The following is a 19,576-nucleotide window of genomic DNA, read 5'->3' as shown; positions in this document are numbered from 1 at the left end:
ACAAACATTTATTGGTAAATAAAATTAAGGAAATAACTTTCAAAATCTTAAACAGATACTACCCAGTAATTAATGTTCTTGTTAAATTAAAAAAAGATTATTGATTTGAACTGTTCTTTTGCAATACATTGGCTGAAACCTTGTTTCACTTATTTTGGCATGGTGCTCATGTAAGAAAAATACAAGATTTGTCTAGATTTCATTCACATCATAAGAAAGCAATTAAAACTCTTTGTTTGTGAGTATTTATATAATGTTTAGCCTCCCCCTGGCTGTCTGTTTTTCTATGTGTAGCCTACATTGCATTTCTGACTGTACATTGAAGTACACTGCACAAGTTTATATTTATATATAATTTATATATATATATTTATTATTATTTTTTATTTAGTATTTTTTAAAGCTGGCATGCGCTACAGTCTATCGCTTGGCTCATTTATATTAACTAGTCTACACAGTGTTGACGTTGCATCGCTTCCTTCCAATAGCGACAGCGTTGCTCATGAATATTAAAACGAGACCTTCACAGTAGTAGGATTGGGAAGTCGGGTTTCTCTCGGATGTGTGTGTAGTGGTGGAGAGTGGAGACTAATGTAACGCTTTCCCCCACTGTAACATCCTCGACAGCCTCATCCACACTCCCGGGACCAGCGTGTTCCTCTGCGGGGATCCAGCGCTCGTGTTCGGCCTGCCCGCGGACACCTGAGACCCTCCGGCAACTCACTGGGTATCGTACAACAAATGCTCATTTAGAACCTGGATAACGTGCACTGTTCCGCTTGATCCGCCGGCACGCGCACTGCTGTGTGGGAGTATCTGTATAATACAATACATAACTGTATGCGAATGGCTGTATGGCGTTATGAATGAATTTGTCGTCTCGTCACTTTGACCGGAGAGAGTTTATTGATCCCGCTCGCGCTCGCAACATCATCACACCCATATTTAACAGTGACTGAGCGTGTGTGTGTGAGCGTGTCGTGTGTGTGTGTGAATGTGTGAACGCTGTGGATCCAGACTTAGACAGCTGTCAGTCACGATGACGTCAGCGGTGTGTGTGTGTGTGTGTGATGATCACAGATGTTTCTCTGCAGTGGTTCTGTGTCTGTGGGTGTGGTTCTGCTCATCACGGCTCTGGATGCCCTGCACTGGCTCCCACACTGAGGGAAAACCGGGAAATACAGGGAATTTCTGCAAGATCTGAATATATTTCCCATAGTTATGCTCAGCTTCGGAGACTGGGGCTAGTTGTCACACAGAGGACTTCTCACAAGGTCTATATCTCAGTTCTATGAAAGTCCAGTTAGCCTTCAAATGTGTGCTTTCTCTATCAGTGGTTTTGGATGTTTGTTTCACACCACCAGATCAAAACATTTTTGTGAATTCTGTTAGCACATATTGTTCTTTCCAAGAAACTGAACTACACTCTCTTACACTGGATGAAACTCTTCATAGCAAGAAGTGGTCAGATATTAAAACAGGTCTCAGGACCAAAACATGTTCGTCCAATCATTGCAAGACGATCGTTGCCTCGTCATGTATTCATTTATTGTTATTATCGTTATTACTATTATTATAAGGCTAGTGTTATTAATATTAGGAACTTGCCTAATTTCATTACGACATGGATTGAGATCCTCAATGAAAATGTTTTTAAAACCGGCTACAAAACGACGTCCCACATTAATTAAATATCAGGGTGATCTATTCACCAATCGTCAAGTGTTATAACACACACATTCTTATAGGCCGACAGTTGCTGTTTGAGCCAAGATGAAAACGGCATAATTTTGTCAGCATTTTGTTTGATTTCAAGAGCACATTAACAAATCATTTAATAACACTAATAACAGTACAATTACAAATGTATAATAATAGTGTCACTAATATAGGCCTAATAACAGTGTTTAGGCCTGAACACAGCACAAATCAGTCATCTGTGGAAATCAGAAGCACAAACAACTACTTATTTAACAAGAAATATTGATTCTTCTCATTCTTTTTCACTGTTATTAATGTATGGTCAATAAAATAAATATTAATCCAGTAAATTAAGATAGTCTCTGAGAGAATACCCCATTAATTCAGCGACAGATGCCCAAACCTGCCAGTTTCACTTCACCTTCAGGGAATAAGTTCACATGCGCGCTCCTAACCCGGTTATACTGAACAAGTAGCAGTGCTCATGTAAACACGCTAACCCGTTTATCTTCATCACAGTAAAGTCACAAGCCGATCGACTCCGCCAGATTTCAGCCCTTAGCTCGATGTCTCCTGTAAACACATAACCTGTGTTCTGTGGTCTTACTGAAGAGTGAATGTGATGTGTGACAGGAAAGCATCATTACTGTGGACTTCACAGTAGCTTTAGAGAGGAAGAATATCGTGCGACTCTTTCTTGACCCAAGAAATGATAAAAACGTGTTCTCGTCTCGTGCAGAAGTATGTCATATGTGATCATACGTGTCCGTACATTTCCCACTGACATGTCGAAACACTCTTCAGTTTTTAACGCTTCATTTAACATCACTACAGACATGATAGAACAGATATTGTTAGATACACTAATGATTAGGCTATTTTTTTTACCTCACTACTGGGAAATAACCTGATTTATTAATGAACACTTCACCTTTGCTAGCAAAATAGAAAAATATTGTCATATATGAAACAAAGTAATTAAATAAGCAAATTAAAGACAGAAAAAATAAAATAAGCGAGTTAATGTAATGAAATAGCCTAAGTAATCGTTCTCACACATCTGATCTCACAGGCAGTCGATATATCATCTGAGATAATATATAATTTATAATCTTTTCTGTTTGGCCGATGTATTGGAAGTAGGACTCTTATTTTGCACACAGCGCTCACATTCTCCGTCTTCATTCCCTGTTAAACCAGAGGGGCAATGTTCCGGAAAACACTGAAGCTTCCCTGGCGCCGCCATTGGCTAGCGGACCATCACTCGTTGTTAGCATTCCATTGACTCCCATTCATTTTGGCGTCACTTTGATAAAATGAGGTGAATAACTTTACATCTGAGGCGACAAACAAACACGAAAATGTATAAAAGGCTCTATTACCTTGTATCTTACGTTATGGCCCTGTAGAAGCAGTTTTTGTAAAAGTAGGCTAACGATTGCGTCATAACCACACGACTCTCTGTCGCACAGTAGAGAGATTACCGTATGGACAGGAGGAGAAGCTCGCGGGCGATCGGGGGGACGTGGAGGCAAAATGACAATATAATTAATCAGAATACTTAGCAAAAGTTTCTCCTAGCTCATGGACAGCTCCTACTCACACTCAGTAAACAAATTTGTCTAATACCTTCCAAGATAAAACTGTTAAACAAAGTGTTCCCTCATCTTTATTTCAGGAAATATAAGTGCTTACCATCTCAATCAAACTCAGATGTATTACTGAGTGCCCTGATGGTCATCCTACAGTGTTTACTTCCTTTTTATTCATATTTTTTCCAACAATTTCTTTATTTGTGACTGAAGAATCAAGAAGTTACAATCTAAAGTAAGTCTGTATCATTTAGATATTTATTTTTAATTAATTTTCAAATTATTTATTTCTAATTTATTCAATATTAGCCTAATTCAAATAAATATAAAGTGTATATATTATATATAATGGCTTTACATCGGCCACTCTGCTCTGTAAGATATCGCCATCGGCCATCATAAAAGCAATATCGCTCGACCAATATTTTTATGAGATATTCCAAATTTGCGCACAGTTTAAATTCACATGTGTAATGTAAACAGAGCTGTGGACTCTCCCGACTCCTTCAACGCTGCAGACTCGTCCGCTAAAGAAACACCGCTGTGGCTTTCACTCGAACTACTATTCTGTTGATAAACAGAGCTGACAATACTGCGTTTAACATGTACATCACTTAATTTTACCGTTTTGTTTGCTGAACTGTTGTATAAAATCAGTGCCACATTTGCAATCCTGTGGATATTCAGGAAAATTGCATTCTTGCCCATTGAAATATATCATCAACATTAAAAATAACTCACACAGTGTTTCTGTATCAAAGAGAGACTGAGACTTAAATCGGTCTATATGTGTGCTACACACAGAGCTCACTGTGGAGAGCGGCCGACGTGATTCGCTGAGGCAGCAGAGTCTGCTCACAGTCTGACGGGTGAACCACTGGAGATGAGCTAATCCGACTGGATGCCATGCGTATGACCCCCTGCTTTAATGTTATTTTAAGGTGTGGTGGAATTAAACTCAGTGTTTTGTTGGCGTACACCTCTGTCTCCTCTCGTACCCCAGTATGGGGACCACTGCCACATTGTCTCAGTGTGAAGAACATTTTAATAATCTAAAGAACCCTTTTCCTCTATAAAGAACCTTTTGTTGAAAGGAATGTTAAAGGTTCTTTATGGAAGCATAAATGCCAGTGAAGAACCTTTAGTTTTAAGAGTGTGTAGCTGTTGTGTACACCGACCTCGGCTGGATATTGGACTGAGTAACGGGGGCCGGGGCCTTTGACTGTCAGGGCCCAGAGCACGTGTCGAGCTGTAGATCTCCTCGACAGACACAGCAAGCGGACCGACCTCTGTTATCAGTCGCCATGTGTCAGTCTACCACAGCACACACATATCCTATTTGGTTTTATCCAACCGATCTTCCACTAGGGGCTGTTGGAAGGGGATGTGGGGTAGAGAGGACTTTAGTCTGGCCAGGGGAAAGGGTAAACTTTATAATATAATTAACTTTTTCAGACCTGTTCTGCATGTGTATAGACATCTTCTACCACACAGACTGCAGGAGTTTAACACTAACACTAGCTCTACACACAGAGCTTGATCAGCGTTCTCAGGGTGTGTTCCCTTTCAAGGGGACTTGCACTTAGTGTTGTTTTTGGCGGCCTGTTTTAATTTTAGTTTTAGTCTAGTCTTTGTGTCAAGCTGTCGTTTTAGTTTTTATTAGTTTTAGTCACGTTCATACTCTTTTTAGTCTAGTCAAGTTTTAGTCGACGAAAACTGATGACATTTTAGTCTAGTTTTAGTCAATGAAAATTATATTTTTGTCTCTTTTTAGTAATGCAATTCTATTTAACCCAGTCAATATAGAATTTCAAACAAGGTTATCTTATTATAGTATATTTAGGGCTGTGACGGTGGCAGTTTTTTTTTTACCACCGCGGTAATGGACCAACTTCAGCAGTGGTAGGGGGGTTATTTAAAAAAATAAAAAAATAAAAACTCGTTTTATATTTCCACACAAAGACGCATGATATAGACTACCACTGCGCTCTGAGAGGGATGTGGGACACGAGCAGGAAAGAGACCATCGATCTCTTTATGATATCTTCTACTTGATGTAAATTGGTCTGAAGAGCGGATTTCATCCTCCACAAGGGCGAGATGTTTAGGCTATGTTTGAGATTGCGCTGCCAGAGAAAGTGAAACTAAAAATCACCCGTGCGTGTGGAACGCGCTTTACAACTAAACTTGACGCGCCCTATGTCTGATATAACAAGCACAAACTGTGTTAAAAAGAATTTGACATGAAACAAACATTTGACAAAATCTCCATGTTCTGGCGCTGATGCGGTGACCCGTTCATGTAACCAGAGACGCTGCCAGTAACATATAGCTGTCACAAAGAACCGGCAAAATAATGATTATGAATGTGTTAAATATATCAATGAGACATTTTAATAGAATAACTAATGGATTAATATTGTTAAATTCGCTGATCGGGTGACCAGATCGCAAACCAGAATTTAAACCCGACAAAGCTATGGGTTCACGCACAACTCTCTCATTCGTCGTGACGTTATAACATTTCGTCTCGTCTCGTTTTGCTCAACGAAAATGAAGAGACATTTTAGCATAGTTTTTTTTTTGTAAACCACATTTAGTCTTGTTTTTATTCGTCAACAATATTGCATTATACATGTATTTTAGTCATCGTCACATCACCAGCATTTACGTCTCGTCTCGTCTCGTTTTCGTCAGGTGATAACGGTTCGTTGACGACAATATTTCATCATAATTTTCGTTGCCGAAAGCAACACTACTTGCACTGCGTCGGTAACGAAACTTGCGTAACGTCCTGAGAACGTCCTGTCAGGAAAGTCCTTAGCGTAACGCGTCTGTACGAATGAAACTAATCCAATCCTGATTGCCGCTGCGTTCTGGTGTAGCTTGTGACGGCATACACTGAAGCTACAAAGAGACGCCGGCACACAACTGAGTTAGCTTTCTGCTCTGTGACTCTGTCTGATTTACTGCTGTCTGTCTGTTTGGAGTTATTCATAGTGAAAAATGGCGAGCGAGTAGTTTAGACAGTGTGTGCACCCCTGTCCGAGATTCATCACGGGTGGGGACACACACGATCTTTGTGTATGCTGCTCGTATACTCTGGAGGGAGCCGCGGCTCAGATCGGGGCTCTCAGATGGAGCTGATGCTCTCGCACTCCGTGTGGAAGCCGTCCAGCAGCTTCTTCCGCTCGAGGTGAGAGTCCGTTGCTTGAGCTTTCTGCTTCTGAGGAAGTGGATGTGCTCCGCATAGGTTGAAGAAAGCTGGCCGCTTCATGTCCCCGCGTACGAGGAGCTCGTAGAGGTTGACTCGCGCTGTGAGTTGACACACTCAACATCAGCTGGCCACGTGAAAGGCAAGAAGCGCATGTTAAAAGCAAGTTGGACAAGAGCTTTCTGCAGCACAGGTACAGCAATATATTGGGGTTGAGAGACCCTGCCGTACTACTTCTGCTTCTACTTTTCTGTCCCTGATGACGTCCCTGGGCCATCGGCCGCTCCATGGCAGCAACGGAGAGACATCTCTGTCTGGCATCGAGGAGAAGGACAGGGCTTTCCTCCTTGATGCCCCGCTCTCGCCTTCTGGCCTGTTCGGCGATGCCGTTAATGCGGTCGTCCACAGGTTTCAGGAGGCGAAGAAACAATCTGCAGCCTTCAAGCAGATCTCCCTCGTCGCTGGAGATCTCAGAAGGATGCCGGCAGGGGTCTCAGCCGTCCACGAGCTCCTCGCACAGGCAGGAACAGAGAGAGCGTTGCTTCACGAGCTCAAAGAGCTTGTTCTCGCCCGAAGCCTCCAGATAAGAAGAGGGATCTGAGGGCCGTACTTCAGGCTTCGGGAAAGAGGTCCTAACTCCAGCGGGGCCTCGGAGGGCTGACCCCCCCTGGAGGGAGCGATCGAGAAATTAAACGTTTTCACCAGTTTGTGCAGAGAGCGTGGCATGGACCCAGTTAACAGTGCTGGAGATCGCCTCTCTGCTGGTCTTACCGCGTCCACACTCGGGGACGTGACGTGGCTGCCATTGTGGCTTTCCACGCATCAGCTGGTCGTACGGTTCCCCCATGCCGACCTGGGATCTAGCCGTGGATCTCGAAGGGCTGTCCTTGGCCCCCTTCGAACCCCTGGAGTCGGCCTCAGATAAAACTCTGACGCTCAAGATGGCTTTTCTCCTGGCCATCACTTCTCTCGAGACAGCGGGGGACCTCCAGGCCCTCTCTATGTGTCTGGTGCCGGGAGTTTGCCCCTGGGAGAGTTAAAGCCATCTTCACCCTAGACCCGCCTATGTGCCCAAGGGTTACAGTCGTACCCCGAGACGTTTTCTAAAGGTCACATCAGGGCAAGTTGTCATGTTAGTGTTATTAGATTAGAGTTAGTTTTTGATGTAGAACACTAGTTTAATATTTTGTGTGAAACCTTTTATATATTTGCTGTTTTTATGTGTCGGATAAATCCATGTTACCTTCAAAGTTCTGTAATAAATATGGTATAAATAAGGTATTGTGGTGGTTACAATGAACATTTTGTCTGGTTAATGTAACATCATTTGAATGTGCCTGGTTGATTATCTCTGACTGTCAAATATGTGCCCAGAGTCCTTTATTTGATCACATTTCACTAAGATCGCAGGTTTTGCAGCCCTCAGACACACAGTAGTGTTTGCTGTGTCAACACTGCTACACCCTAGCAGAACTTTCCAGAGCAATGGAAACCAGTCCTGCATCTGTAAGGCTTTAATCTACTTACTCCAACTCTCCACGAGAAGTCACATGATCTCCTCAGGGTCACATGACGGGCTCACCCATGACCAGAGAGCGGCTGCATTCATTTGAATGTGCAGAGATAACACTGCTGTTTAGATTAAGTGCTAACGATATCAGGCCATTAAAGTTTCAAAGGTCGGCAGAAGTGGCTCGTGTGATGGCAGTGCTTTACTGGAGTGAGTTTGCTCTGTTTTCCCAGGGTGAATTTGTTCTGCGTTTGTTGGTACAGAGACGCTTAAATCAGACTTTAAAATGTAGTATTTGTGGTTGCAATTATTTCTGAGAAAAGCTGTGTGTTTGCATATGCCACTCGGTTTGATATTTTACTGCAATGTCATTCATATTTTCATGAGTTTTTTTTTGTTTTACTGTGATTTATATACTATCATAGTTTGTTAGTTTTCAGTTATATATATTTTTTTTTAATTTCAGTTTATATTTTAGTGATTTTGTTGTGAGTTTAAAAAAAATGAAGTTTTAGTTTTTATTTAAATGCATGCATTTAGGTTTAATTTGTTTTCATTTCATTTTTTTCCATTTTTTTTTGTTTTGTTATTTTTAACAGCTAATTTATGTAAACATTAATAACCCTGGTGTCGCTTTATAACGCTTAAAATAGCATGTTTATGAGAAGCTCTCTCTTCTCTGTGTGTTTTTAAGGAAAAGAGTTCATAGTTTTGTTTTTTTATATTTGACTTCCAGCGATTTACTTTATTACCCAATAAAGAGGCTTTATTCCCCTGCAGTTACTCTGGATCTTTGATGTTTCTCACAGTATCTGCAGACGGCCTGGACATCTGGGAGACGTGTGTGTGTGTGTGTGTGTGTGTGTGTGTGTGAACACACATTTCATTGATGTTAGTTACTGTAGTGCGTTAACTAAACTTTAGTTTTATAAATGTAGTAAATGTTGAAATTAACAGGTAACATTGAACAATACTTCTACAGCATTTTTGTAATCATATTTAATGGCACTGAAACCCTGACCCTCTTTAAATATCAACACTATGAGACCAGTTTCCAGAAGCAGATCACGACGGTCGTACAAGCGTGTGTTTGCAGGTGTAACGTGTACAATAGTAGCAACTTTACACGGCCGCTCGCTCTAACTAAATGTGTGCTATTGTTAGGCGCATATCCAAGTGTTTGGAAGCTGCAGTATAGCGCTTTACTGCATCTAGTCATCAAACTGGTTATTTTATGTGTTCTGTAGTAGATTTTCAGTGTCGGAAGTGTCTCACCATCCTCTGATTCCTCTCAGTGCAGAGTAGCGTCTCAGGCCCAACAGCAGAGGCGTGGCAGTGCTGATCTGGCCTCTAGAGGGCGCTCTTGTGTCGTGTAATTGACATAACCGATAGTTCCAGAAATCAGCGGTCGGTGCCGATGAATCTGCAAATCGGATAATAGAGTGGAGGTCACATGACTGGCTAAAACTCACTCCATGCTTTTAAATACACCTGGCTTTTTTGGCACAGGCCTAATCATTGAGATGTCCATAGTGTTATTGTCACGATCCACACAAGGAACAGGCAAGATCCAAATGTAGTGTAAGTTATTTATTAGGTAATCCAAATCGTAGTCTTCCATGCAAAAAGGTCAAAATCCAAATATCAATCCAAGAACAGAAAACAAACTGGGAATACAGGGAACTGAAGTGGTGTGAACAAAACAAGGACTCCGTAACACCTACTAAAACAGACAGGGTTATATACACAGGGAAAACAAGCTAAACAAGATAACAAGGGGGTGTGGTAAACTGAAACACCTGGGAAGACTAATCAACATAACGGGGAACAGTTGAACATGGGACAAGACACATGGCAGGATCACATGACAAGCAGGGAATTACATGACAGACAAAAACAAGGAACAAGACACAAAACCCACACCGTGACATAACCCCCCCCCTACGGAGTGGCTACCAGACACTCCAAGACCACAAAACCCAAAACACAAAACAAGAGTCCAGGGCGGGAGGTGGACTGGTGGAGGATCAGGGGGAGGGATGGAGGGCCAGGTCCATGGAGGGAAACGGGGATAGGGAGTGACAGTCCATCAGGCAGCCAGGGCGGAGATGACCATTCATCAGGCGGCCAGGGCGGAGACTCTCCCTCGGGTGGCCAGGGCGGAGCAGACAGTCCATCGGGCGACCAGGGCGGAGATGACCATTCATCAGGCGGCCAGGGCAGAGACTCTCCCTCGGGCGGCCAGGGCGGAGCAGACAGTCCATCGGGCGACCAGGGCGGAGCAGACTTTCCCTCGGGCGGCCAGGGCGGAGCAGACTTTCCCTCGGGCGGCCAGGGCGGAGCAGACTTTCCCTCGGGCGGCCAGGGCGGAGCAGACTTTCCCTCGGGCGGCCAGGGCGGAGCAGACTTTCCCTCGGGCGGCCAGGGCGGAGCAGACTTTCCCTCGGGCGGCCAGGGCGGAGCAGACTTTCCCTCGGGCGGCCAGGGCGGAGACTTTCCCTCGGGCGGCCAGGGCGGAGACTTTCCCTCGGGCGGCCAGGGCGGAGACGACCCCTCGGGCGGTGGAACTGGCACCACCGGCTCAGGCACTGGAACTGGCACCACCGGCTCAGGCACTGGAACTGGCACCAACGGCTCCGGAACTGGAACAGACTCGGGCGGCCAGGGCGGAGACGATCGTCCATCGGGCGGCCAGGGTGGATACTTTCCCTCGGGCGGCCACGGCGGTGAAGACCCCTCGGGCGGCCACGGCGGTGAAGACCCCTCGGGCGGCCACGGCGGTGAAGACCCCTCGGGTGGCCACGGCACAGGAACTGGAACAGACACCAATGGCTCAGGAACTGGAACTGGCACCAACGGCTCAGGCACTGGAACTGGTACTGGAACTGGAACTGGTACCACCCGCTCAGGCACTGAAACTGGCACCACCGGCTCAGGCACTGGAACTACTGGAACTGGCACCACCGGCTCGGGCACTGGAACTGGCACCCCCGGCTCGGGCACTGGAACTGGCACCACCGGCTCGGGCACTGGAACTGGCACCACCGGCCTGGGCACTGGAACTGGCACCACCGGCTCAGGCACTGGAACTGGCACCACAGGCTCAGGTTCAGGAACAGACACAGACACAAACAAGGAACAAGACACAGACACAGACACAGACACAGGCTCAGGAACAGACACAGACACAAATACAGACACAAACACAAACACAGACACAGACACAGGCTCAGGAACAGACACAGGAACTGGCTCAGGAACAGACACAGGCTCAGGAACAGACACAGGCTCAGGAACAGACACTGGCTCCGGCTCAGGAACAGACACTGGCTCCGGCTCAGGAACAGACAGTGGCTCCGGCTCAGGAACAGACACTGGCTCCGGCTCAGGAACAGACACTGGCTCCGGCTCAGGAACAGACACTGGCTCCGGCTCAGGAACAGACACTGGCTCCGGCTCAGGAACAGACACTGGCTCCGGCTCAGGAACAGACACTGGCTCCGGCTCAGGAACAGACACTGGCTCCGGCTCAGGAACAGACACTGGCTCCGGCTCAGGAACAGACACTGGCTCCGGCTCAGGAACAGACACTGGCTCCGGCTCAGGAACAGACACTGGCTCCGGCTCAGGAACAGACACTGGCTCCGGCTCAGGAACAGACACTGGCTCCGGCTCAGGAACAGACACTGGCTCCGGCTCAGGAACAGACACTGGCTCCGGCTCAGGAACAGACACTGGCTCCGGCTCAGGAACAGACACTGGCTACGGCTCAGGAACAGACACTGGCTCCGGCTCAGGAACAGACACTGGCTCCGGCTCAGGAACAGACACTGGCTCCGGCTCAGGAACAGACACTGGCTCCGGCTCAGGAACAGACACTGGCTCCGGCTCAGCAGCGGCCATCTTGTCCAAAGACCCAGGCTCAGCGGTGGCCATTTTGTCCAAAGACCCAGGCTCAGCGGTGGCCATCTTGTCCAAAGACCCAGGCTCAGCGGTGGCCATTTTGTCCAAAGACCCAGGCTCAGCGGTGGCCATCTTGTCCAAAGACCCAGGCTCAGCGGTGGCCATTTTGTCCAAAGACCCAGGCTCAGCGGTGGCCATCTTGTCCAAAGACCCAGGCTCAGCGGTGGCCATTTTGTCCAAAGACCCAGGCTCAGCGTTGGCCATCTTGTCCAAAGACCCAGGCTCAGCGGTGGCCATCTTGTCCAAAGACCCAGGCTCAGCGGCGGCCATCTTGTCCGAAGACACAGGCTCGGAAAATGTGACGTGAACAGGCTCGGCGGCGGCCATCTTGTCCGAAGACACAGGCTCGACAGACGTGACGTGAACAGGCTCGGCGGTGGCCATCTTGTCCGAAGACACAGGCTTGGCGGCGGCCATCTTGTCCGAAGACACAGGCTCAGCAGTCGTGACGTGAACAGTCTCGGGATCGGCAGACGTGATCTTCCTCCCTCTTCTCCGTCCGCGACGGCGAGATGGTGGTTCCGGTCCGTCCCTCACGAGCCCAGGATCGAATGGGGGCCATGGTGGAGAGTGATGCTGGACCTCCACTCGACCACCTCCTGCTCTGCGACCTCCCCGGGTTCCACGGAAAATGACAAGGTGGGTTCCTTTAAAGTACTCTCTCCTCTCCAGTTCAGTGGCTGGGGAAAAAAGGCTCGAACTCACACTACTGGATCTCTGCATGACGGAGTCCTTCTGTCACGATCCACACAAGGAACAGGCAAGATCCAAATGTAGTGTAAGTTATTTATTAGGTAATCCAAATCGTAGTCTTCCATGCAAAAAGGTCAAAATCCAAATATCAATCCAAGAACAGAAAACAAACTGGGAATACAGGGAACTGAAGTGGTGTGAACAAAACAAGGACTCCGTAACACCTACTAAAACAGACAGGGTTATATACACAGGGAAAACAAGCTAAACAAGATAACAAGGGGGTGTGGTAAACTGAAACACCTGGGAAGACTAATCAACATAACGGGGAACAGTTGAACATGGGACAAGACACATGGCAGGATCACATGACAAGCAGGGAATTACATGACAGACAAAAACAAGGAACAAGACACAAAACCCACACCGTGACAGTTATCACTGATAGAAACTCCTTTACTTGAGAGCACAATCTTTAAGAAGACAAGCTTTTATAGCGTTCGGCTTCAGCTTTACAAGACTTGCTGTGACATCATCCGCATTGCTGACCAATGGTGTTTCTACAGGGAGATTTTTGCATATCTCATCACTTTCCATCATGCCTTCCACTGTACAAATTATTAAAATCATTAATAAACATTTGACTATTAATACAGAGCGATCAGCCTTTTCTTTGGATTTTACCCAGTAATGTGTTTAATCCCTCCCATGCCTGTCTTACATTACCAGTTAAAGTTCCCCTGTGGTGAAAATCCAGCTTTTAATGATGTTTTATTAACAAAGTTCGGGAGGAGCACGTTCAAATAATCAAGTAATCAATCAACTCATCAAACAATTACCATGTCTACCCTATCAGCATGAGAGGAAGCATATATATTCACTCTGTCAACTCATCTAACTTCCTTGACAGTTTTCAGCATCCCTCCACCACCCCGACTCCTCACTCTTGGCTTGTTCTTTCACAGCCAGGAATACGGGGGGAGTACTCTGGGTTCGGGCCGAATACCGAGCCCGGAGCCCTCTCCTCGGACAGCACGCCAAATACGCATTTATTCTATCTGACTTATTTGTAAGTGTGAACTCGTGAAATGTAGTTTATATGTCTATGTGGTGTTTTTAATATGCTTTAAGACAAACCATGTGTAAATTCATAAGTCGACAGCATTGCTGAGTATTTCCTCCTTAAAACTGCAGTGAACCAAAGACAGTCTCAAACACACGCTTTGAAATCGCTGGTGTTTCTGACGTCACAAACTACCTTGTAACCAATCAGATCAACGTGTGATCGTCAACCAGTGGATCTCTGAGCTGAGTGAGGGAGTGGAGGCGGGGCTCATCTGCATATTCATAGAACCATGCATACTAAATGAGGCGAGGGTGTCGAGTTACATTCAAGATATTTCAAGGCATGAAGAAAATTTTTTTTCAATGAAAAAACGTTTAAATATGTCATGTGTGATCAGAGATAAGTTGTAAGGGATAAAATGATTGACTACACGAGAACTTTAAAAGTGCCTTCTATCTTATATTTAAAATCAAATTTTGCCTTGTGAATTTCCCCCCTTAAACGTCTCCTTTTCACACACACACGGCACACACACACGCCACACACTTAGGAGCCAAATTCCAGTGAACAAATGGCACATGTGAGTGTTTGTGAGCGTGTGTTTGGGTGTGTTGGTGTTAGCTGTCATGCGTGAGCGTGTGTAAGGCCAACACCCTCGCTCTCCTCGAGAGGAACAGCTGAACACTGACTGAGACTCTCCGTTCCCCGCAGAAGAAGAGCAAGATGCCGGCGCTGGGCTCCGTCTCCACTGGCACTGAAGGACTGGCGTGAGGTTCGACTGGAGGATCTTGGTTTGTGAGGATGGCTGCGACCACGCCCACCTTAGCCCCGCCCCCCAAGAAGAGCCGCGGGAAGCCAGAGGCGGAGACTCTACAGGCCAATGAGGAGCTGAGGAGCCGACTGAGCGATGTACAGAACGAGCTGCAGCAGGAGAGAGGGAAGGTACACACACACACACACACACACACACACTACAGGAGAGAGGTGTAACGGTGGCTCTCCTGCAGGGGTTCAAGCTGCAAGACTGCCGAATGACTAAAGAAATGTTATTAGCAAGATGGGAGAAAACGGCACATTTCTTGTCTATTCCACCCACTGCCACTGATACCAGCGACGGAAATAAGCGCAGTTACAAGAGCTCAATATGTGGGAGAGCGTTGCTGTAGAGAGGGACAATATTGTATTGCAGTAGGTAGCACTTCAAAAACAATACCAAATCAAAACTAGTTAGCACATTAGTTGTAATTGAAAAGGTTTAATGACAAAATATGGTTATGGTTACAGTTAAAATAGTTACAAAATAGATGTATGAGATGATGATAACTTAGACCATTAATCTTACCCAGCATGCAAATGTTACCTGAGAGATAGATAGATAGAGAGATAGAGAGAGAGAGAGAGAGAGAGAGAGAGAGGGTAAGAGGAAGGAGGAGGTAGAGAGAGAGAGAGAGAGAGAGAGAGAGAGAGGGTAAGAGGAGAGAGAGAGCCCCAAGAAAGGCACCCAGAGAATCAGAGAGCCAGAGCATAAAAGAGACAGAGCAACAGTTTCAATCTTCTTTTATCCTTTCCTGACCATGTGACTAAAACCCAGATGTGAGACATTCAAACTGACCAATCAGATAATTACACTTCCCCCACCGTACTAAAGGTGTGACAATTCATCGACCCCCAAAGTACACACATGTTGGCCTACAGGCCTAGATCACTATCAGCCCCTCCGTGTCTTTAAATGCTCCTTGTGGTGAAAGGGGGGTGGAGAACAGTACAAGCAAATGTCTTTGTTCATTTAAAATATCTTGGATTATTTTCAATCCTACAGAGGGAAGGCACACTCACACACACTCTCTCTCTCATACACACACACACACACACACACACACACACACACACACACACACACTACAGGAGAGAGGGAAGGCACACTCACACACACTCTCACACTCACACACACACACACACTGCAGGAGAGAGGGAAGGCACACTAACAAACACTCACACACACACACACACACACACACACACACACACTGCAGGAGAGAGGGAAGGCACACACACACACACTAACAAACTACAGGAGAGAGGGAAGGCACACACACACACTACAGGAGAGAGGGAAGGTACACACACACAAACTTACACAAACTCAAACACTCAAATAGCGTGATGACGTAGAAGTAGCGTAATGACTTAGAAATAGCGTAATGACGTAGAAATAGCGTAATGACGTAGAAATAGCGTAATGATGTAGAAATGGCGTAATGACGTAGAAATAGCGTGATGACGTAGAAGTAGCGTAATGACGTAGAAATAGCGTAATGACGTAGAAGTAGCGTAATGACGTAGAAGTAGCATAATGATGTAGAAATAGCGTAATGACGTAGAAATAGCGTAATGATGTAGAAATAGCGTAATGACGTAGAAATAGCGTGATGACGTAGAAGTAGCGTAATGACGTAGAAATAGCGTAATGACGTGGAAATAGCGTAATGATGTAGAAATAGCGTAATGACGTAGAAGTAGCGTAATGACAGAAATAGTGTAATGATGTATAGCGTAATGATGTAGAAATAGCGTAATGACGTAGAAATAGCGTAATGATGTAGAAATAGCGTAATGACGTAGAAATAGCGTGATGACGCAGAAGTAGCGTAATGACATAGAAATAGTGTAATGATGTATAGCGTAATGACGTAGAAATAGCGTAATGACGTAGAAATAGCGTAATGATGTAGAAATGGCGTAATGACGTAGAAATAGCGTAATGACGTAGAAGTAGCGTAATGACGTAGAAATAGCGTAATGACGTATAGCATAATGACGTAGAAATAGCGTAATGATGTAGAAATGTCGTATTGACGTAGAAATAGCGTAATGACGTATAGCGTAATGATGTAGAAATGGCGTAATGATGTAGAAATAGCGTAATGACGTAGAAATAGCGCAATGATGTAGAAATAGTGTAATGATGTAGAAATAGCGTAATGACGTAGAAATAGCGTAATGACAAATAGCATAATGACTAGGGCTGTGTATTGGCAAGAATCTGGCGATACGATACGTATCACGATACATGGGTCACGATTCAATATATTGCAATATATTTCGATACTGTGCATAAGGCGATATATTGGGATTTTTTTAAAGTAAAATATATTAAAAATATTTTAAAAAAGACATGATGTGCATAAAAGTCAAAGAAGTTTACTTTAGGTAAACAATTCAGTACACAGAAAATCAAACTGCCAGTTTGGGATTGTGGTTCACAGGTTCTTAGTGAGCAAATTTTTATATGCTCAAGTAGGCCATAATAAAAGAAAATAGGTACATAGCCCCTGTCACAATACAAAACAACAACGTGAACTGGACGAAAATGAATGAAAGTGGATGAAAGTGAACAAAATGAATGTGTCATATATTGAAATCAAGTTTAATGTGATAAAAGATTTTAAAAGAACTGGACGCGCGAATGAGGCGAACCACGCCGCGCTAAACGCCTCGTGCCGCAAGACCTCCAGACGCGCGTAAACGCGTCTTTGCATTGACTTAACATTGAAATCACTCGCGCCAGATGCTCTTTTCGCGTTTGGTGTGAACGATGCACGCGATTACATTTAGAAATAGACAAGCTTTGTTTCCAAATGCACCAAGCAAAGATATCCTATCAATTGTATAAACTTTTATAAAGCCAGCCAATATAATCACAATAAACACATCCAAAATGAAATATTTAACATATATATAACGTAACGTCTAATTTGTAAACAAAATGATTTACACACTAAATCCAGCATAAACTCCAGCACAATTTGCATATGTTTAAACTCTCAAGACAGACGTCACATCCCGAACCTCACAGCAATTGGCTGCCAACTGCGTTTTTCGCTTGATATTTGTATAAAGGAACTGTCTAACTTTTTGACGCTCTCGGTCGCTCTCAACGCTTTCTCCGGTCCGCTGTCAATCCTAAAATGTCCAGTGGACACGCACCGTTATAGGCGAGCCTGGCGAGGACACTAGTGGTGCGTCTCAGCATAGCTATCTAGTGGTAGGAATTGAAACAACATAAACGTGAACCACTGTCTTACGGTCTTACCATGAATATTTTTGGACGTAAAAAAAAAAAAAATCGATATTGCGTTTTTGAAAATCGATACAGTATTGCAAAAAAAAAAAATATCGCGATACTCAGGTGTATCGATTTTTTCTTACACCCCTAGTAATGATGTAGAAATAGCGTAATGACGTAGAAATAGCGTAATGACGTCGAAATTGCGTAATGAAGTAGAAATAGCGTAATGACGTAGAAATAGCGTAATGGCGTAGAAATAGCATAATGATGTAGAAATAGCGTAATGACGTAGAAATAGCGTAATGATGTAGAAATAGCGTAATGATGTAGAAATAGCGTAATGACGTAGAAATAGCGTAATGACGTCGAAATTGCGTAATGAAGTAGAAATAGCGTAATGACGTAGAAATAGCGTAATGGCGTAGAAATAGCATAATGATGTAGAAATGGCGTAATGATTTAGAAATAGCGTAATGATGTAGAAATAGCGTAATGATATATTCACTAGTGCATTTCTAATAGTAAAGACTTTATATTTGACAGTCAGACTGAAACACGTTTCCTAAAATACAGCTTTGAAAACTTGAATCATATTGTAAACCATATATGAATGTGGTTTAAATCAGATTTGCATGCATTCTTTGTGCTACAAACAACTAAACAGATTCAGATATTAAAAATAATAATAAGGTAGTTGTAGTTCAGTTCTGTTTGCCTGTTTATGATGAATCATAAATCCAGCATGTGCCAGAGGAAACTCCACACCCTGAACGCTGTCGCAACGCCAGGACAAATGTGGCAGTTTATGGAATTAGAGGGTTTATTTTACATAATCAAATGATGCAAACATGTCTCTGGAACTGGCCAAATCAGTCTCAGAAACAATGGTTTCACACAGTTTCATTCCTTCCAGATCATTGCTTGCTCACTGCTTTTCATCCCTCTCTCTAAACCATTATAAAACCCTGAAGGTTATAAAATATTGATGGAATATGAAGACATTTTGCGAATGCTGGAAACAAAGACCGGAGAATATGTGCCAAATACTGAAATAGTTTCAATGTAAGTCAACGTAAGACTAAAACAGTGTCACTGAGACACATTCAGCCCGAAAACATCACGCCTCCCAGTTTGACCTCGGATAAGATACATATCTCAGGTTTGTCTTTAGCTAAGTACATGTTTAGTTATACATGAGGTTATACAACTGGTTTGGAAACACTGAAGGATATGTCATGTGACTTGAGTGTTTTACATATGCCTTGACATGTGCGGTTTGAACACATGGTTGTGTATGTACTGGGTGTCTGTTAGTTAGTTTTAAAATGTTCTGAGACAGACTGTCAATGTGAAACTAGGAGATGTTTAGCAGATTAGCGGTCCACTACAGGAAAACCACTAACCAGTGCAAAATAAATAAATAAAATAATATCTAAGAACTATGGACGTTTTTATAGAGAATATACCTTTTTGTTTTTTTTCTAATAATGCCCTACTCTAGACAAGGCGAGTTTATCTCTACAACACACTTCTCACACAATGGTTTAAAGAGAGTTCATTTAAAGAAAAATCATTTAAGAACATAAAATGGATTAGAAAAAGAAAAACTTGAAAATAAACAAGAAAATAAAAAATGGATTAAAACGAATAAGGGACTTTTCAAGTTTAATTATAATTGTTTAATTCAAAGATTGGTATCTGACATACAAATGGAAATCGGCCCCATAAATCTCCATAAAATGCTTTTAAAAACCCTTATCACAGACTT

The 19,576-nt window shown here is 44.0% G+C and overlaps 1 protein-coding gene across 1 annotated transcript in view; it reads left to right on the top strand.

Moving 5' to 3' along the window:
* Positions 1 to 594: 594 nt before the first annotated feature.
* Positions 595 to 19,576, top strand: part of jakmip1 (janus kinase and microtubule interacting protein 1) — a gene marked incomplete at its 3' end in the record, with an annotated part of 80,684 nt that continues 61,702 nt past the window's right edge. Inside the window, exons 1-2 of the mRNA XM_081382523.1 lie at positions 595 to 727; positions 14,451 to 14,681. Of these exons, the coding sequence (XP_081238649.1) occupies positions 14,541 to 14,681 (141 nt within the window). The 5' untranslated portion in view covers positions 595 to 727; positions 14,451 to 14,540. The remainder of the gene's footprint in view (positions 728 to 14,450; positions 14,682 to 19,576) is intronic.

Source organism: Scardinius erythrophthalmus, assembly GCF_964197995.2.
Source record: "Scardinius erythrophthalmus genome assembly, chromosome: 13".
Taxonomy (NCBI): Eukaryota; Metazoa; Chordata; class Actinopteri; order Cypriniformes; family Leuciscidae; genus Scardinius; species Scardinius erythrophthalmus.
Note: the sequence above shows the minus strand (reverse complement) of the source record. Positions and strands in the feature narration are given on the sequence as shown.